Source organism: Meles meles, chromosome 9 (genome assembly GCF_922984935.1).
Source record: "Meles meles chromosome 9, mMelMel3.1 paternal haplotype, whole genome shotgun sequence".
Classification (NCBI taxonomy): domain Eukaryota; kingdom Metazoa; phylum Chordata; class Mammalia; order Carnivora; family Mustelidae; genus Meles; species Meles meles.
Genome location: NC_060074.1, coordinates 22,439,934 through 22,461,967, shown reverse-complemented (window position 1 = coordinate 22,461,967; position 22,034 = coordinate 22,439,934). Strand labels below are relative to the sequence as shown.

General features: G+C 35.8%; 1 protein-coding gene across 4 annotated transcripts in view; it reads left to right on the top strand.

Annotated features, from left to right (window-relative positions):
• ERBB4 (erb-b2 receptor tyrosine kinase 4) overlaps positions 1 to 22,034 on the top strand; it is a 1,171,522-nt gene that overhangs the window by 992,247 nt on the left and 157,241 nt on the right. For all 4 annotated transcript variants that reach the window (XM_046019457.1, XM_046019455.1, XM_046019456.1 and 1 more), the window contains exon 20: positions 8,366 to 8,551. In XM_046019457.1, the coding sequence (XP_045875413.1) occupies positions 8,366 to 8,551 (186 nt within the window). The remainder of the gene's footprint in view (positions 1 to 8,365; positions 8,552 to 22,034) is intronic.

Below are 22,034 nucleotides of genomic sequence, written 5' to 3'. Positions count from 1 at the left end.
TATAAGAATTTGGTAATAGACTAATGAATATGATAAAGTAATATTACTACTTTCAGAGAGATCATCAACGATGGCAGACATTTAACAAATAATAAAAATGAAAAAGGAGATACACATTTATAAAGAGATATTTGTTCCTGCTCAGAGATGACAGTTGAAATTACATGTATAGAAAAGAAAGCTTAGAGTATAGGCATAGCAAAATTTTTATGTTTGAGATATTTTGGACAGATATCTTACACAGATATTTTGGATATGACTACAGTGGATTTTGTTTTCTAGCCTACAAATAGCATTGCTACTTTTAGAGCTTCAAACCAAATCAAATTATGAAAAACCACACACCTTTACAGTGAACTCCATATATTTTTGATAACTCTGTCAAGTTTCTTAAAATTGTAAAATGTATAAATGCAACAGATTAAAGATGAAAGCAAAGAATATTAGGGACAAGTCATGGTAGCATTTCCACTTTGAGAGTATGGAAGGAAAAGCAAAAAGCGGTACCAAAAATTGTAATGAAAGTTCTCAGAGAGACTGAAGATTTAGGATAGAATAAAATATTAACATCAGCCACAGAAAGGATTTTCAAAAGGTAGCATGGTCATTGACATAAAACAGTGCAGAAAGTGGGTTTAAAAAAAAAAGTGTACAAACTCAGGAAAATGTAAAAATGTAAAAATGAGAGACTGGTAAAAAAAGAGGTTAGTGGTGCTTTTTTCAAGAGTGATTTGAACAGTAAGAATGCATTAAGTTGCAGAAAAAACTAGAGCTTTAGGGAATGAAGGACTATAAAATGAAGAAATAGCCAAAGAGAAAATGGTTAATATCGCCAAAGTAAAGAAATGGTAAAATTTAAGGAACTTTCATTTTTAGAATATTGGATATCTAAATATACTTATAGATACAGTGAAGGTGCCACTATGGAGTGAAGATGAAGTTGTATTAGAGATAAACAATGGCAAAATCATTCACAGGAACAAAATGAGAGGATGTCAAGAGTATATTAAACAGAGTATATATTGTGAAGGGCAGAAGGTTGTTTTTGTTATTTGTGTTTTTTTTTTCCTACTCAGAGATACACATCATAATAAATGTAATAGAGTCAATAAGAAATTAATAAGATAACCAAGGGCTATTTTGGGAGGATCAAATCAGGAGATTTAGGGCAAATCTCCATGAATTGATTCCTTTCCCAAACAATACTTGAAAGTTTGAAGAAAATTAAGATGTTGGGAGTTACCTCTGGCCAAGGAGTAGCACAACGGGAATATCAAGGAGAAAAAATTATATGATGACGGTAAATGCTTTATTGCAAGAGTCAACAGTGGAGTTCAGGCTGAGAGAAGAGTAAATTAAGCATAATTGAAAGCAGGCATTAAAAAAATGATGAAAGAATCCGGTCTTCTTTCCTCTACTGCACAATCTTTCCTGATCTGGCTTCTACTTGCATTTCCAGTCTCATCTCATTGCCGTCAGAGCTTTTGCCAAATTCCAGACACTTGAGTCTTGGCAGATCTTCCCAAATTCACCCAGCTCTTTTGCTCTTTCCTTCTATTTGTCTGTGTGGCTTTTTAATCATTCAGATCTCAGGACACATTTCCTGACCACCTTTATTTAAAGTAGCTCTGTAGCCACCATTTTATTATTACAATATTCTATTTATTCTGTCCAGAACCTTTAATATGACTTAAAATTACTTCCATGTCTGTTTTATATTTGTTTCTCCTGTATATTGGTTGCCTCTCCCAGTAGAGTGAAAGCTTCACGATGATAGAGACGGTATGGTCGACCCAACTTCAGTACCAGTGGCAAGCACATGGCAGGTTCACAATACTTTTAAGTGAAGAAATGCATAACAGAAGGGTAGGAAAACATAAGGATGAAGGGAAAATCAGTTTACTCAGGGGTAAGGGAAGGTAGGAAACCCAGCCAGAAAGCAGAAATCTACATAATTACTCATGAAGTTCTTCATTGTGCAGCACAGTTAGTATCTGAACCTGATATCCAGCTACTGAGTAGGTGAATGGTGGAGAATGGGGATGCAAAACTTTAGACACCAAAAGTTAGAAGGATCCTAATCTTGAATGTCCGTGTCCACCCAGAGGATGCAGAGATTAGAAAAGAGTGCTGAGCCCAGCCAGCAATGTGGACAGACTTAAACTTTATGGCATATCAATTCAGTCTGTCTAGTTGCTGTTCACCTACTCACACAAGTAAATTATTATTTATTCTAGATGTGAGGAAACAGATGCAGATTTCATTTATTTTATTATCTAGATACCATCTGCAGCAAAACATGTTTGTAAAACATTATTATGGACCAATAATTTTATTTCATCTTTCATCACTGCTGTCAGCATTATCGCCTTTGTTTTCTTCATCCCCATCACCCTCGCTATCTTTAGCAGAGGAATTTGTGCCCAGCATTCACAAATCTGCTGACTGTTGCATTAAACACAGTTTTATGTCTACATTAATTGTCTATTTTTTCTTTTCCTCTATCCCCTTTTTTATCTGCCTTCTCCGTGATGCAATGGGATTTTACCCATTTTCAGCTGGAGGGTATTGAAGTAATGGTCCATAGACATAATGAAACTGTGAAAGTTTGGCTGAAGTTAACATTTTGAAGAAACAGAAGAGCTCATAAGTTTTCACTGGCCATATGCTTTTTTCTTTTTTCTTTTTGCGAAACCACTAACCAGCATGAGTGAGAAAACAAGTTTAAGTGGCAAGGTATACACATCTGAAAGCTGGGCAAAATGATACCTTAATGTGACAAATGGTATTGCTTATTTTTATTATTGTACAGAAATACCTTCCCTTCAGACACAAATAGAGATACAAACAGCATAGGCGAGAGAATAATGGCACACATGCTTCAGAGCTTTTTGTCTATGCCCTGCTCGCCCCTTGATAGTTAAAAAAAAAGTGTCCTTATTCAAACCAGGCTTCATTATAAAGAAAAATGTTCTTGCTTTAGAGTTTTCAGTGTAGAACCTGTTAACATCTTCCCCTCTGTCCAATGAGAAAACTCTTTAATTCACCTACAAGAAAAAATTTTACAAAGCAAAAGGGAAAACAAAGACAGAAACTAATTTTATTTCTGAAAAAAATAGATAATGCACCTGTCAACTTGTATTTATTCCAGTGGCCTTCGGTGACATTTTCTAGTGACAGCAGCAAAGATTCCAAAATTGCTTCTACAGGCCCCACACAGCGATAGGTAACAGGGGACATTATTAACTTCAACACAGAGCAACTTATTGAAATCCAACACTCCATTATTAAAATATTGGAATTTTTTTCCCCTTTCCATCCCACTCATCACTCTAAATGAATCCATGTTCTCTTTTCTTTATCTCTTTCCCTATCCCCCAAAAAAGCCATCTGCTATTTCCTTTATGAAAAAAATAAAACCTACAATTAGTGTCTTGTTCATCTTTTCTTTTTCAAAAAAAGAGAACTATTATGCAAATACTCTGCAATTTGGTTTCAAATACCCTTTGTAGTGTGATGAGCAATTTTCCTTAATACAACCCCAGCTTTTTTGCCAGGACTTACTAATAGATTTTTTAAAAGAGAACTTTCATGTGACTTTTTTACACTCTTCTGATGTAAACTTTTCACAGGCATATTTAGAATGGAATTATCATTACTCCTTGAGTTGTAAAAGAAAAAAAAAATTGTTTATGTATTTCACCCTGAAAAAGAAGCCTGAACTAACCCCTAAATCTTTCTTTTACCTTAAATTCCGTCACTTTCTTTCTCAAGAACTGGTGTGTACCAAGTAATACTCTCAGGAAATCAGAGATATATGTTTTCTTTGGCTTTTTCTGAAAGCATATTGTAAGTGATGGCAGTTTACTTTTTAATGCAAATTTGTTGTTTGATTTTAGTTGCTCCTCAGGAAATATAGTACAATTTGACCCAATTCTTCAGGTGTTTGGAGATATCTTCTTGTTAACCAGATAAGCATCTACAGGGCAAAATGCTGATGGAATTGAAATTTATTAAGTATAGTATCATAAGAAGAAGCAACTGCACTAAGAATCAGAAAGCTTGGGGCACCTGAGTGGCTCAGTGGGTTAAGCCTCTGCCTTCAGCTCAGGTTATGATCCCAGGGTCCTGGGATTGAGCCCTGCATCGGGCTCTCTGCTCAGTGGGGAGCCTGCTTCCTCTCTCTCTCTCTGCCTGTCTCTCTGCCTACTTGTGATCTCTGTCTGTCAAATAAATTTTGAAAAAAAAAAAAAAATCAAAAACCTTGAATCTTAAACCTGATCCTGGTACTTATCAAATATAACCTGGGCAGTAAGACCACCTAGCTTTGGTTTTCTCCTTTCACAGCTGAGAATTACTATGTCCTTTGACTGCTTCTAGTGTTACAATGGGGATCAAACCACAACTGCAAGTTACTATGATTGAAGTGGATTATAGATACATCTTAAGGCAATGTTCCAGAGGTCTGCAATTTTCATATTTCCTACAGTAGCTTCATCTGGAGAGCTTGCTACAAATTCAGATTCCTGATCTATTTCTAGCCCTGATTATCTGGGAGTGGGGCCAGGATAGCTACCTGTAATGATAATCCGAGGTGATTGTTAAGCTCATAAAAGACTGAGAGCCACCAGAAGAGAAACAGAAAAAATGAAATCAGTATAAATTTAACTTAATTAGATAATATCTAATTGGGTACTTAATTAAATTAGATATTTAATTTGATTACGTGTTTTGCTTATTTGTTGGTGTATATGTGTGCATATCATAATTTAGTGAAGGAGCCTTCTGGTTTATACTTTTAATATTAATGTTAATAATTAATTCATAGTACAATATTACTTGGCCAACATTACTATCTGTATTCTCCTTATAACTCCATGGATTTGCCTTATTTCAAATGTTTACTAAAATATAAAGTAAGTAAAACCAAAATGTTTCGACCTTTTAGATCCAAATGGAGCCCTATTCATAGAGTAATTACTCAAATTTCTGGCCTTGCTGATTATGCAGAAACTCCAGCCCCTAAAGGAGTCCCCCCATATAGTTTGGGCACTTCCTGGATGCCTCATATGTACCTATAAACCAATGTCCCAGTCACAGTCTTCCTGTGATATATGCAGTGTCCTTCCTTACCAGCCTGGCTCCCATGTGGAGATTCTCTCCTCGTTGAGCCAGAAAGGTCCTCCCCCTGGCACCGTGGACTGGTACCACCACTGACTGGCAGCACCTGAGGACACCAGTGTCCTTGCCAGAGGTGATGCCCTTCAGTGCTCCCTGGGCTGCCCTTGCTGTAGTGGGCTGAGGAAGAAGCATAGACACTGGTATTTTCCCCCATTCTATGACTCTGGCTCCCTGGAGCCACTGAGGAAGGAAGGAGGGATTGTAGCATTTACTTGGAAGCCATCTGGAAAACAACAATTTCAACTTCGGCTCACAGAGGCTCAAAAACAGTCTTTTGAGTTGGGCTGACACCTTTTTACCAGCTTTTTCTTTCTGTTTGGCCTTATCTCCCTTCTTTCTCAAAGACACTTGTCCATTTTGACCCACTCGTCTTCCCTCAAAAAAGTGAAAAGTTATATCTCACCTAAGACGCTGGCTGGATCCAGTCAATCCATATACTCCATCAGACATACACCATAATTGTCAATAATCTTTAGACTCAGCTGAAACCAACACCACTAAAGCAGGAGTGGAGATTAAGAGTTAATAATGTCCTCTCAAATAGCTCTAAGGTAATGATAATAAAAAATCAAATACTTCTATAAGGCAAATAGTAAAAGACAGAAGTCTAGAGTGACTCTCCATTCCCTTTCCTGCTTGTTTTCCCTGCCCAAAGTAATCACTTCCAATTTCTCAGCAATTTATTTTTTTCATGTAATTCTGTTTCTAAATATTATGCTTACATTGTCAACTCTTGATTTTTCCATTTTATGCATCATATACTAATTTGTCACTAGGAGCAACAGGAATGTATCTGTCACTTTCTTCCCATCACTGCCTTGCAGAATTTTAGTATACCTCCCCTTCCCTTCATTCTCCAGTATGGTGTTTGGATATATAAACATTTTGTATTTACGTCCTTATGCTTATGTAACTATTCCCAGTCATGCTTTATAATGAATACATGATTTTCTTTTCTTGTGTATGTCTTGTATTTTACATCAAATCAATTTCTTCATTTTACTTTTGCTTAGGTTTCTGTGCATCGATCCTAATTTGACCTTCAACTTGTGCCAAATATACATGTATTTAAGATGTATTTTAAACTCATTAGGTATTCTATCTTCTCCATCTTCTTGGATTACCTTTTCCAGATCAATATGTCTCCCTTCATTCTGGACTGACTGTTGTCTTGGTCTCTTACACAGTTTTTATTTTGGAATATCCCTTTACTGTCATTTTTTGTTTCTTCAATTAAATGTATTCTTTTAATGGCTCCCTCTTGTATAATGAACACATCTAACAGAGAAAGGAAGTACGTGAGATAAGTTTGTAGTTTTTTAAAGGTTTATTTATTTGGGGGAGGGGGAGAGCATAGGTGGGGGAGAAGGTAGAGGGAGAGAATCTCAAGCAGACTCCCTGCTGAACCCAGAGCCCAACCCCCGGCTTGATCTCATGACCCTGTCATCGTGACCTGAGCTGAAACCGGTCGTCCAACACTCAACTGAATGAGCCACCTTCTCAGCCCCCTGAGATAAGTTTAATAACGGACATACCTGAACATATCTGTATATCCACCCACTTAACTGAAATTTGGCTGGATTTGAAATTTGAGGTTTAAACAGTTTTAAGCTTCAGAATTTTGAAGTCACAGCTCCATTTAGAAGGAACTGGAAGGTGGCCCCAATTTTCTCCACATATAAATTCACAGAACCCTGCTATTTTCATCAGAGTATTCTCTTTCCATTTTGCCTACTATCTGTAGTCCACAGTCCTTTTGATGGAGGAGAGGAGATCTGTACTCTTAGGTGCCTCCTAAATACGCTTTGAAATGATCCTGCTGATGTCAGTTTCTCCTTTCTGCTCCATTTGGAGAGATTTGTGATGCTAACACTACTTGAGCCTTTGGGGGTGTACACCCGAATTGGATTTCTTCTCAGTTTCCCTCCCTGTTGCATTAGGGTTGAGGTGTCTTACATATGCTAAATTGATTACGACTCGTAAACCACATCCTACTCCTGTTATTCTATCTTCATTGCCTCTTCTCTATGATGTTGGTGTCTGCCTCTTTATTGATTCCTTTATTGCTAGTATAGTGGAATTGAGAGGAAATGGAATTAAACTTGTATATCCAGTCTGCCATGACATCTTAAACAAAAGGTCAATATAGCTTTCTGTCCTCAATTTTTTTTTTGTTTTGAAAAATTTTAAAGTTACAGAAAATATTCAAGAATGCTACAATAAATAATAATCCTCATGGCTTCAGTGTAAACTGATTGATAATAAATTGCCATATATGTGCCACCCCGTGTGTGTGTGTGTGTGTGTGTGTGTGTGTGTGTGTGTATTTAAGGTCCTATCTGTTTCAAATTGTAGTAAAGATACTTAAAATACCTTTTAACTGGAAGCTAACTTTAGGATGCACTGCTTAACTATCATATGTCCAATTTTATCTTCATTAAACCAAAGTGACATGATTATGATAAAGAAATTAGGTCTGTTTTCTCACTTCATGAAATAATAAAGTTGGAGTAGACAATTTTTTATAGTCTCACTTAGCTTTCAAATTTTATGATTCTATGAATAATACATCACTTATAATTTTAGAAATGAAATAAATTTGAATAAATATAAAGTTAGGGAATAAAATGTCTTATTAAAAGGCTTATTTTTCTGCATAAATCCACAATGGCATATTGTTTATAATTGTTTAAGTTTTGATATTTATAATTTATAAATTACACCTGCATATGCTCTCTAAATCCATACTAATAATGGATGATTTAACTTTGGGTCACCTTTTACAACGTTCAAATAACTGCATTTGTATAGATTATTGTATTCTAGAACTAAAGACCAAAAATTAAAAATCCACAGTATAATCTAGGATTCAATATCAACTAATTTAGCAGTAAATAAAATCAAATATTGTCCATATTGCAAAAGAGAAAACACTAATATTAATTTTAAATGCATTTAATTCTATAACATTTTCCATTTTAACAAAAGTGTAGTCTTTATTTTTCACTTAATTTTACTTGAGTTAAATCACTTTAAGAATATAATAGCTGCATTAATGTCTTTTCATTTTTAATTGATTCCATTGAATGAGAGTACATTTTCAAAATTATGATCAGCACCATTAATATAGAGCTACAAGGAAATTTGAGCTGAAATGATTGTTATTTATTAACTTTTTTTATAGGAAGCTTTGATCATGGCAAGTATGGACCATCCACACTTAGTCCGGTTATTGGGTGTGTGTCTGAGCCCAACCATTCAACTGGTTACACAGCTTATGCCCCATGGCTGCCTGTTGGATTATGTCCATGAACACAAGGATAACATTGGATCCCAGCTGCTGCTTAACTGGTGTGTCCAGATAGCTAAGGTAAGTGTCCAACACTTCCCATAGAGATAACTCTCCTAGCTTGCTTTCTGCTATTCTAGGATAGCATGGATATTGAAAATATGTTTTGTCTTTTAATAGATTTAAATAAAATAAATTTCTTTTGCTATATTGGAAGATATAGGGAAGCATTTGCATTCAAAGCACAGATCAAACACATGTTATACATCTTTGGATCACTTTACTGCCAACTGTATTATATGGACCAGATGCAAAAACAAATAGCTTACTGGTCAGGAGAAAAAAAAGAAGTTATACCAAATTTGTTTGGTTTTTGTTTTCTTTTTAAATATAATTTAAATAACAAAATCCAAGAAAACAAAGATCGAATTTTTGAATTTTTTCCATTTTTAGATGATTTTATTAAGATAGTGGGTACATTCAGTTCTCAGTATTACAGATCAACAAGTTCTAAATATTTTCCTAGATATTGTGATAATTTTCAATTAGTCTTTAATGGTTGGAGGTTTGGGTTCATGCTAGGCATGGCATGTAACATGCATAATGGAAGTGGCATGGATCTCAGCACCTGGGGTGATGGGGACAGGGATCTGTGATGAGCTGGAGAACACCTACTGCCCTCTGTAGGACTGCATTTTTTTCCCCACCAAAGTTATGCAGTCTTCCAGTTTTTCAGAGGGGCCAGAATTCTGGATTTTTGGGTTTTTTTAATGTGACTTCTCCAAATTTAAATCTTGGCTCAAACTTTAGAATTGTTCTGGAAGCCAAACAAAGCATTTATGTCCTGCAGTCCACCAGTGTGAAACTTCTGTTGTACACTTTTTATATCCAAAGAACCCATTTATTTGTTTACCTCATATTTATTGATTATCTATACCAAGAGTATTTCTTGAAAATTTTCTCCTAGTTAAATAGATCTGAGATGAGTTTTAATTCTCTGTTTCAAGTTTTATTTACATCAAAATTTGACTTAATTTCAAAAACCGATTTATATATCTAAACTTCAGTGAATTGTAAGGTGAGCTAAACAGGCAATAGAAATTTTGAAATCACCCTAACACTATATACAAAAACAAAAGTAAGTTTCAAATTTCTTTGCTGTTCTCTATGTTTCCTGCAGTGTTCTTCATAATTTAGGTTTTGTCCTTAGGGATTCATACATTAATATATCATTTATGCAAGACTGTACACTCTAATAATAGAAACTACTTTGAGTTCCCAGAATAATCACACTGTTTTAAACCATTTTACCTTTGTGACTGCCAGCCTTTCTGCTTAGAAATCTTTCTTCATAGCTTCTTGATCACATAACATGATCTTTTCCATCTATCAACACTGATTGGACTTCCTTCTCTTATAGAATCTTCCCTACTCAACATTTTTCTCCAACAGAAGCAACTTCTTCTGATTCTGTATTGGTTTTGGTCACCGGTATCCTAAACATATTTTTATTATTTAAATGTTATACTGAGTGTTTACAAAACTATCTGACTGTATGGCAAGTTTAGTTAGTCATTAACCTTTTAATAAAAATCTGTAGACACTTTCCATGTGTCAGGTACTATCCTGCCTGAAGTGTTTAGGGGCAAATAACAGGGACATGGGCATAGTTGTCTTTGTATACCCTAATGGCATGAATAGTCAACAGATAAAACAATTAAGTATAGGAGTATACTTAATACTTTGGTTCAGATTTTGAAGAAAAATAATTATAGGAGAGACTTAGGGCAGACACTATTAAGTCCTGGGAGAAGAACTTGCTTATGGGAAGAAAATTTAGGCAGAGTAAAGATTCCACCAGAACCCTCTGGATATGGTGACCATGTAATTTATCATCCAATTGGGACAATTTTAGGAGTGAAAGAAGGCTCTTTGACTAGTTCCACCAAGACAGCAGGCACAAAAATGTCCTAAACAGAGAAAGATGTGTGAGGACACTGTCTGATATGAAACGTTTGGATTTTATTATAAATATAGTAGGTGTTGAAGTATTTTATGTTCTAATGAGATCATGCCCGTTTATGTATGGAGATGAGAGCAAGGCAATCCAAGAATGGAAATGCAAATACCAGTCAGAAGTCTGGACGTAATGAAAACAGAAGTAAATATGATTAGGATATATTCTTGAGATAAATATAGGCATTTGTAATACTGATCAGTTGTGGGGGAGGGTGGTGGTGCTGTTTCCTGAGCTGGTGAATACTGAGGGATTATAGAAAAAAAATTGAGAGTTCAGTTCCAGACATGGCAAATTGCAAAGATTTATCGAACATGGCTTTCAATTAGGTAGTTGAATTTGGTTGGGACTCTCAATGTAGACTGAAGGGTTACAGGTATTTAAATATATAGGAAAAGTTCTGATTACTTAGCTATTGACTCAGTCTGATTCATGTTTCTTCCTAGCACCAAAAATTGGCACAGTAGCCATTCAGTAAATATTTAATAAATATTTTAACTCATAAAGAAAATGAAAAAATCTGCATATAAGGAGGGAACACATCCTTTGTCTTTTTTTGTACTTCAGGGGCAGAATTGTGTAGTGGAAACAACATTAAGTTCAGAAGGACTATATTAGTATGATGGTGATCACTTTTAAGTTTTGTGAGTTGAGTAAGCTAGCCTTTTTGGAATTTTGTTTCTCAGTGTATTAAGAGTTCATAATCACTACTTTTTTTTTTTCATATTTGCAAAATGAATATAATGGTATCCATCTCTGGTAGGCTGACACTCCCTGCCCCCAAAAATGTTAAGTTCCATCCCCAGCATCAGGGAATAAATTACGATACATGTTAAAAGGGAATGTGTGAATGTTACCAAGTTAAGGATCTTGAGATGAGATTACCCTGGATCATCCAAATGGGCCCAATGTAATCTAAGAATCCTTATAAGTGGGAGTAAATGAAGATAAAAAGATGGGAGTAATGTATCCGTGGCTGCTCATTCTTGCCTACTTATACTCTCCCTCTAAAGCAGGTTAGCATTGAAGGTGGTATGGAAAAGCCTGCATGCGTGTTCAATTCTTTGTTTCTTCTCCTTCCCTTTCCCTTTGCCCCCCCCCCCCCTTCGCTCGCTCAACCTCTTTTGTTCAGTAAACATTGCTGAAAAGCATGGTGCTGGTAACAGATGGGAGTAATGTGCTTTGAAGATGGAGAAAGGGGCCACAAGCCAAAAAATAGAGTCTACCTCTAGAAATAAAATAGATTATCCTTATAAGGTCCAGGCCTGATACACCTTGAATTTATTCCAATTTATAAACCAATTCGGGACTTCTGACATCCACAGCTGTAAGAAAATAAATTTGTATTGTTTTAAGCCATTAAATTTGTGGTAATTAGATACAGCCATAAAAAACTAATATACTTCCTGATAGTGGTTTGCAAAGATTAAATAAAACAGCCTAATGCAAGTTTCTGGCTCAGCACCTAGAACTTTCATCCTAGAATAAAGGAGAATGTTTAAAAACACTCTCTTTTATTAGCTATAGGTTGAAAGCCTCAAAACGGAGAATTTTTTTTTTTAAAGATCTTATTTATTTATTTGACAGAGAGAGATCACAAGTAGGCAGAGAGGCAGGCAGGAGGTGGGGGGAAAAAGGCTCCCTGCTGAGCAGAGAGCTGGATGCGGGGCTCGATGCCAGGACCCTGAGATCATGACCCAGGCCGAAGGCAGAGACCCAACCTACTGAGCCACCCAGGCACACCAACAGAGAACTATTTTTTAAATGTCTGCAAAATATAAGTAAGATGGTCTTAGTAAACGCCAGTACTTTACAAATCACTATTCCAGTAACTTAGATAAGCTTTTTCTTTGTTTTCAATTCTCGCCAAGAAAGGCTCATGAAAGTAAGCATCATAATTGCTCCAAGACCCACTTTGCTTTTGCCACATCCTTTCTTTCACTGATGAAGCTGGAAGGATTGGGGATGATACTGTAAAATGACTGATGTATGTTTGTGTTATAGCATTCCTACGGAAAATACAACAGTAGGTAGGAAAATAATAATTATAGCTAACATCAAGCAGCTCTTATTTTTTGTAAATTATCACTGTGTATATTTTATTCATTAATTAATTTGTCTCATTACAAACCTGTGAGGTGTCATTATTATTTTCATTTCACAGATAAAATCCTAGAGAATGTAAGTTATTTGATTAAATTCACAAAGCTAGTAAATAAATGTAGAACCACTAATCTATATTTTTTTATATAAGGAGAATTTTTTTTTTCAAATTTTACCCACATTCCCAGTTTTCTTTCCATTCTTCCATTGGTACATCATGCTACAAAATTTTATGTCATAGGAAACAAATTTAAACACTAAAATGGTTTTCTTCTTACAGGCAATCATATTCACTCTGCATACACTGTATTTGGAACTTAATTTAATCTGGTAAACAGAGCAGAATATTCTATTATTTAATGCTCATGCAATACAATATGCCTTCCTGGTGCTTTATGAATTCAGAATAGAAGATAATGATGAGAATTCCTTTTTTTGTAGTTGTTGCTAGCGAGTTGGGAAAGCAGTTTTTATGATAGCTCAGCAGACTCTAAAAAGTGTACATGAGTTTAGAGTGAAGAAACTTCATGGTGAATAGCACCAATAATAACTGAGTACATGAAGATAAGGCACGTCTCACCCACCTGACATCTTCTTGGTGCTTTATGTACATTGTGTTAGTCAATCTTTACTGAGACTTTAGCAGGTAGGGCCCATTGTTCTCCCAGTTTATAAATGAGGAAAACAGGGGAAGTTATGTCCTAAGGGACAACATGGCTGGGATGCCTGAATTCTAACAAGGGCCCACGTGCTGTCCTCTCCAAACACATACACGCCACTGCAGCTGAAAGCCCCTTGCTCTCTTCAACAGCACTTCTGAGTATGAGGAGTGGTGAGGAGCATGGTGTCTGTAGTTGTGTCTCATCGTTAACCCCATAAAAGAAATGATCTTACCGTGAATAATACTTTCCATTGTCTTCATGAGAATTTCTTTATTGCCTTACCATCAGCATGCATGTCACCTTTTCAGGAGAAAGTACTAGAGAGCCATTCAATTTTGAAGGATTTTTTTTTGAACCAAGTTTTACTTGTAAAATATTATGACACAGCAAGCTCAAAACTGTTCTGTGAACAATTATGCAGGATGAATACTGATCACAAGTGGCGCTATACATTAGGAATTTAAAATGTGTAGTTTGGCTCTAGTCTATGTTAAGCGTACAGCCTCTACAACCAGTTTGAATGGGTTCTAATCCCAGATCTACCACTTTTCAGCTGTGTGTCCTTAGACAAGTTAGTTAATCTCTTGAGTGCTCTGAAATGGGGATAATAATAGTACTTATTTCATGGAGTAATTATGAGAATAAGGTAATATTTGTAATGTGCTAAAAACACTGCTTAGCATAGAATAAGAATGTATACTATGTGCTATTTTGGGTATATTTGAGATGAAAGCAATAGGCCAAGAACACCCTCATAATGTCATTTAAAAATACTCAATTTTAAATTTCAGCTGTGAAAGACATAGAATTTGTTCTTAGACCATGCCAGGGATAGGAGGAGATAATCTCATGTGTAATATTCAATATTTTTGATCTTTGGAAAAAAGGCCATGAGTCCCCCATCTTCATGTGTTTTTCTGCACAGGTTCCTAAGATGTGTCCTATGTTTGCTATTATTATGGCCTCTAATTTTCATGTCAGTAAATTGGATTACTAGTAATATTGAAACCATGTGAAACCACCAGTGAACTGGCAAAGAGCTGAGGTCTGTGGTAATGCTTTGAATAAGATAATCCGTTACTGAAGAGAAACAAAGAGAAAATTCTAACCGTTCAATCTCAAGCTAGAAAAGGTTAATATTTGTCTGACTTCCTAGTTACCACACAAATTTTAGCTCCTGACTGCTTCTTAAGGAAAAGCTTATTTGAAACAATTTTGTTGATGTTGTTACTGTATTGTTAAAGCCTAAATACTTTGCATAGGCTACTATTATTTTTCAAAATCTTGAAACCTTTCTCAGAGCTTTGTCAGTGCATTTTACTTCAATGTCAGATTTTCTTCTCGAGCTCTAATTTTCAGTTTAATTCAAATGTAGGGTTCCAAGGGCTTTCTTTTTCAGTGGTTTATCCTTGAAACTAGTTAAAGAGATGATTCTAAAAACACGTGTCAGTGGTCCACTATAGACTTTAAGATCATTCATTGTCTGATTAAGTCATAAATTGAACTATCATTAAAATTCTTCTGAAAAGAAATGGAAATAAAAGTCACTCAATATTTTAAAGACTATTATGCTGAAAAAATAAATAAAATGGAAAAAAATATTTTAAAGACTAAAAATTGACCTAATACATGTAAACAAAATAATTTAGATTCTGCCTGTAAATAAGGCTCCCACTTATATTCTTTACAAACAGATTGGTTCCAACATTTGTATTTTCTGTGAACACTGTATTATTTAAAGATTGGTATAATTTTAGATGAATTTAATTGATTTTCTCAATTAAACTTTTTTTTAAATTTCACACTCAACTTTATCCCCAAATTACTTTCCTTGTCATATCATTTTCCTATTTGGTGCTAATGAGAATTCTATTGTGAAAACTGACTTTTTGTGGCATTGGAGAGTATTTGTGGAACTTAGTTTAATTTTATCCTTGGTAGCAGAGAAGGAGTTAATGTGAAGGGCAAAATAGAGAGAAGAACCATTCTTAGTCAAAAACAGTTCACAAGGACTTGAAGAGATCAGATTTCTGTTTTAAGAAATTCTGACACAGATATACAGTCTTAAGATTGCATGAGCAAATCCTCCTTTTCTTTCATTCCTCTTTTCCATTTTCTACTCACAATAGGTACACAGAGTGACAAGAGAATTAATTTCCCATTTTATCCAGCCGTTTCCTCCTTATGAATAAAATTAGATTCAAATATGAGTGTCTGATATCTGTTAAGTCCTTGAAATGGGCACTGAAATTTCTGATTTGTTTGTAGTCAAGACTAAAGTCTATGTGTAGATATGACCTCAGTCAATGTACATATATGCATTATATGTGCATATTGTGTGTATTATGTATACTAATATATAAAATTTGAAATAGTCTAGAGAAGAGACAGAACACTACTAGCATTCTAGAAAAGATAAAATGGGCACTTACTGTATTTAATAATATAAGAATGACTTTTAATACTGTTTAAGTTTGTGAATGTCAATTGAATGAATGGATTTGAGGGTATATTTTGACACAGAAAAATTATTATATTTTACAAAGGTGTACTAGAAGGGACATACTGAAATTAGAAGCCATGGTGTTAGCAGCATAGCCAAACCTCATTTAGTAACAATTACCAATTTAAATTTTTTCTCGTCACATAACCACATTTTGGAAGATGCAAGGATGAGAGCTTATTTATTTATCTTATTAATATTATGTATTTATACCTTATGTCTTATTTAACCTATTTAGCATTTTACTGCTATTATTTAACTTTAAATGCATTATATATTCTAATAAATTTTCATCAGATCTTTAGAGAAATGTAGTAGCATGAATTGACTCAATGGTAAAATTGTATTCAGAATAAATACCTTCAGTGACTTTCCCAGGGTCATGCTGCAAAGTAGACCAAGGATGAAAAATGATGGACAAGTCATGGGTTATCTCATGAAGACACAGTGTTCAGTCTCCCCCCACAAAGCAGCAGCCCAATACGTGAATACTTGCAAGTTCTCTCTCTATTATTTAAATGTATGTTTTCATTAGACATTTAATTTTTTTTAAAAGATTGTTTTATCTGAGAGACTGAGAGAGAACGTGTGCATGTGCAGGCATGAACATGAGTGGTGAGAGGGGCAGAGAGGGAAAAAGAGAATTTCTGCTAGACTCCCCACTGAGTGCACAACCTGGGCTTAGTCTCATGACTGTGAGATCATGACCTGAGCCAAAATTAAGAGTTGGATGCTTAATCAACTGAGCCACCCAGGAGCCCTTAGACACTTGAGATTTAAATCACAAAGGAGAATATATGTGGTCTTTAGGAAAGATTCATGTATTTATTTACCTAAAAAAAATCAAGTTATGATGCAGCGGGTTCTATCCCAAGATCAAGGATTTTGAGAAAGTGCAACAACCCAAGTCCCTCTATCGCAGTTTTTATATTCTACTGGAGAAGACAGATACAAAAGCCAAGTAAACAAAAAATATTGCCTTATGTGGTGACAGATGAGAGATGGTGCCATCCATTAGTACTTTGGGCAGAATTTAGAAGGAAGTAGTACTCTGTTTCTCTTTTAGTTCTACCATTTATCATCTGAATGACTTTGGCAAATTCTTTAGTATCTCTAAATCTGTTTCCTCATCTATAAAATGAGCAACAGCCTCATCTGTCCAGCTGGTGTGATGGTTAAATGAGATCATACATTGGTTTTGCACTTTTGCTACCAAAGCTTTAGTGCTTAATCTGTAATTATAATATTAAGTAAAATTATAATACATTATTTAATATTTATTAGCATCAAAACAATTAGACATGACTTCTACAGAAAGGCAGAGTATGTTACAGAAAGAATATCAACCCCAGAGAAATACAATCTGGGAATAAATTCTGAATTACACTTGTGAGAACTTTGAGACCCATTTTCCCATTTTCCTAAACAAGAATACTTGTGCTTATATAAAATGAAGCAAAGCTATGTTTATCAAATTTGAAATAATAAATAAGTAGGAACAACTGATATTAATTAAAAAATCAAAAGTTTCTACAAAACAGGAATAAATATTATTCACTTTTACTCATTTATTATATTCCTTTATTCATTTATACTCATTTATTATTGTACTCACAAATATAGCAAATTCCCTTTGAGACCCTACTGTGATTATAATGGTGAAGGAAATGGATTTTGAAATTAGAAATATCTAGCTTTGGGGGCGCCTGGGTGGCTCAGTGGGTTAAGGCCTCTGCCTTCGGCTCAGGTCATGATCCCAGGGTTCTGGGATCGAGCCCCGCATCGGGCTCTCTGCTCCGCGGACAGCCTGCTTCCTCCTCTCTCTCTCTGCCTGCCTCTCTGCCTACTTGTGATCTCTGTCTGTCAAATAAATAAAATAAAATCTTTAAAAAAAAAAAAAAGAAATATCTAGCTTTGAATCCCAACTACCAGTCATTAGCTGTAAAATTTTTGGCAAGTTTTTTAAACTCTCTCAACTTCCTTATCAAACGTCAGGATAACAACATTTAGCTCATAGAATTATTGTAACTATTAAATAAAATAATAAAATGTGTCAGTATATTAATATATTGCCTAACACATAATATTGCTCAATAAATATTGGCATTGGGGTTTTTTTTGGTTTGGCTTTTGGTTTCGGTTTTTGGTTTTTTTAATCACACAGAGCAGTGTTCTCAAGGTCAGCTACTTCAGAAGAAGTACAAAGCTATACCTTTGTGCAATTAAAGGGTTCACTTGAAATTTTTTTCCAGGACAAAGTACAAATCTGCCCTGGAGAAGTTTTTCCATCATTAACACCATGTTAAATGAAAGTGATCTGAGATGACATATTAGAGGAACATTGCATTAATGTTTTTTCTAAATTAAAATTATTCCAACTTGGAATATCATATTCAGTCAGACATTCCATTTTAATCATGTATTGGGGGGTTCCCACAAGGATTCTTCTAGGGAAATTGAAGAATCTGATGAGAAATATATGATTTCCAGGGAAATATTTGGCATATAACTTATTTCTCATGAGTTTGGGTCTGCTGGGTGGGTCTGGGAACTTGGCTGGGCTCCTTTACCTGTTGGGTTGGCAGGCTGTCAGCAGATCTCGACAGGGCTGATGGGGTGATGGAGAGACTGAGCTCTGCTTCACATAACTCTTTTCTTCCATCATAGCTAGCCAGGTATATGCCTACAAATCTCTGCCTCATGGTGTTCAGGTCCCCAGGTCCTAGGCATCCATCCACACACTATCTCATGAGGAGTCTAGGAGCTCTGTGGGTTCAGAGTGAAAAGTAGGAGCATAACCTCCTTGCAGCCCACTGCAGGCTCCCTTCTGGAACTGCCCCTCATGATTACTTCTTTCCTTCTTGGTCTTGGAGAAGGTAACCATTTTTCTCTGGGTTGTTGAGTTCCACTTGATCCACATCCCACACCACTTCCACAGCTAGAGAGGTATGTTAGTTTCTCAAACAACAGAATCTAAGAGAGACTTAGCCCCTGGATGCTGGTGCCTTAGAAGGACAATTTTAGGTCCTGCAGTACAAACTCTCACCCTTTTGGGTAGGGAGGGAGAGAGAATCTCTAACAAGCTCCATGCCCAATGTGGGGCCCTACACGGGCCTCAATCTCACAACCCTAAGATTACGATCTGAGCCAAAATCAAGAGTCAGACTGCTTAATTAAATGAACCACCCAGGCACCCCCCCCCAGACCATTTTAAGATGGAGAGCTCAAACTGGAAATAACAGATTTTCTTATTTATTCTAAAGAAGCATGCACAAAACCCAAATTAGTATCTTAAAGTAATTTTCTATGTGTACAAAAGGAAAGGAAAATAATAGCAAAATTACATGGAAAGGATCCAGCCCAGAAAAGTTAGTTTGTAGAGATGGTGAATGTTTAAGAAAAATTAGTATCAGAATTTGTTGAAATTTGGCATAGCAAGGAGTCCTGGAAGATTATCTAGTTCAGTGATTTAAAAAAAAAATGTTTAAGGGATGCAATTGTTTTAAGTGAAATCTTATACTTGAAAACCTAAACAAATAACATTCGGCCATAACTACAGCAGCAGATGGCATTGAGCGGGCTTCTTGGGACTCTGAGCTTCCTGGAGTCTTCAGAGGCCCATTTGAAGACCATCTGATGAGCTTGTGTTGAACATAGGGTAACTGAAGCCCAAACAGGCGACAGAGTCCATTTAAGGCCACAGTTCTTCTTAGTCACAAAGCCAGGATCTGAATCTGTGTATTACCTTGTACCCCTGGTCTCACCAGACGTCCCAGCCTAGGTCAACTAACAGCCAGTACCCCTTCCCCTGGCTCTGTAAACTTCGTGGATTCCTTGTTTACAATTGGTGAAATAACTGCTACCATATTAAAGAATTAGTCCAAAAGATCCTATCACTCTTGTGATAACTTTTAAATGACGTAATGAACTTTTCCCCATATAGAACATTAAATGAGAGGCAGCTAGATTTTTACTTCCATGTACTTTTGTATTTTCAGGTTACCTTCCTTCCAAGAGTTGTGGGTTGTTTTTTTTTTTTTTTTTTTTTTTTTTTTTAAATCTCTCTTTTCCACCGATAGTTTTCCCTCTCCGTCTTTATATCAGAATGTCTAATAACATTGCAACTTCCCAAATTGGTGATAAAGCACCTGGCTGAATTTGAATTGTGTTTATCCCCTCCCTGAAACAACCTCATGCTTTTTATTTATGTGCCAAATTCTCATTGCCTTAAAGGAGGACGATATAAAAGGGGTAGTAAGGGATAACAGAGAATCTCGAATGCACCAGATGAAAATGAAGTTTATTGATGCAGTTTCTAAAGCACAGGTCCCAGAATTGCAATGAAGCCTTAATTGTTTCCTGGGGTTTGCATGAAATATGAAGGCCTCTCACTCAGAGAAGCAGTCATTGTAGGTTATTTCTTGTCTAACCTATAAAATAGCAAGCTTCCCTTTTGCTTTGCTTTGCCTGTGGCTTTGTTTGGCATGCTGAGCAACTCTAATTCAGCTTGGAAGTTACTCCATTCTATAAATGGCAACGTTTTCATTCAGTTACCGTACACATCCAGAAAGTAAAGAACTTAATTTCTTTACTGTAAATGTATGCACTAGCTAGTACTTTTAATGTACTTTTTTTTTTTGACAGAAAAGTGAAAGCTATCCAGCCCAAATGGATTAAATTGTACTTCATGTGTGTAAAGTGTTTGCAATTACATCTATTAGTCATGACTATGTGAAGCTTGGTATTGTGGCAGCTTTTAGGAACATGGTGATTTTCTCAAATGCAGATTCAAAGTGGCAAGACTGGTGTATCTACTTTATGGCTCCCCTATGCTTTTTGTTTCTAAAAGCCTTGAGTTAGATAGGTGTTACATTGCTTTCAGGAAGTTGTGATATATATTCCATGATCTTTTTTTTTTTTTTAATTTTACTTAATTATTTGACAGACAGAGATCACAAGTAGGTAAAGATGCAGGCAGAGAGAGGAGGAAGCAGGTTCCCTGCCTAGCAGAGAGCCTGACACGGGGCTCAATCCCAGGACCCTGAGATTATGACCTGAGCCGAAGGCAGAGGCTTTAACCAATTGAGCCACCCAGGCACCCCTATATTCCGTGATCTTTTATATGTATGCATGCAATGCCATTTTTTCCCCAGATTTCAAGATGTTTGCAGTAATTCAGAGAGGTAGCACTCTTGCCTTTTGCTACACGTGGGAGAAACAAAGGATGAGGAGCTTGAAGGATTTGGCTGAAAGCAGGAAAAAACGTATTCAGGCTGAGGGCAAACAAGAATTTACTTCCTCTACACCTGCCCAATTCCTTCTCCAGATAGCATTAAACAACAACAACAGCAACAACAAAACTTTCTATTTTGAAATAATTGTCGATTCATAGAAAGTTAAAAAAAAAAAAGAGGGTTTCGCCTTCCCCCAGTTTCCCCAGTGAGAGCGTCTCGTGTAGCTAGAACACAGCATTGCAACTGGGAATGTGATGTTGGTGCCATCCACAGAACTTATTCAGATTTCCCCAGTTTTCCGTGAAAGCTGTGAGCATATGCATGTGTGTAATTCTAAGCAATTTTTTCACATGTGTTGATTAATATAACCACACCACAATCAAGATACAGAATTATTTCATGACCTTGTGCCATCCCGTTATACCCAAACAAACCTCCGAGTTCTTTGTTTTTAATTGTACTCTCAAGTCGTGCTGGGATCTGTATTTGTAATAATGACTTATTTTTTCAAACATTTTTGGGAACTTACTCTTTTTCAAACATTACAATGGACATATCATTCTCTGAACACTAATTCTAATTCTAGCATCCGCAGTTTGGTAGACTTTTACTTCAAAGGATATCCTTCACAGATTTGCCCATATAAATTCTAGAACAGTGGCTAAAAAGAAGAATTGGGTTCTGTGTTACTGACCTAGCAGGGACACAACAATCAAAATGTAGTGTTAGATGCTCTTGCAATTACTTAATGCGAACATCTACACTCCTACTTCCACACCTTCTAATTACAATAGGAAAGTGGTTTAGTAGGTCACTGGCTGTAGAAGAAAGATAGCCCAATCAAACCCAGAGGGCATGGAGCCAGAAGAGAGGAAAATTAGGTTAATAAGGAAGACATACTAAATGAGAGAAAGCAGTTAAAGTTTTATGCCAATCTTCTACCCTCTGAGAAAGTTCAAAATTTAGAATAATTCAATTTAGCATTTTAGGTGATGAAATAAATATACAGAGTTTATATGATATTATATGCATGCATGTATACAAA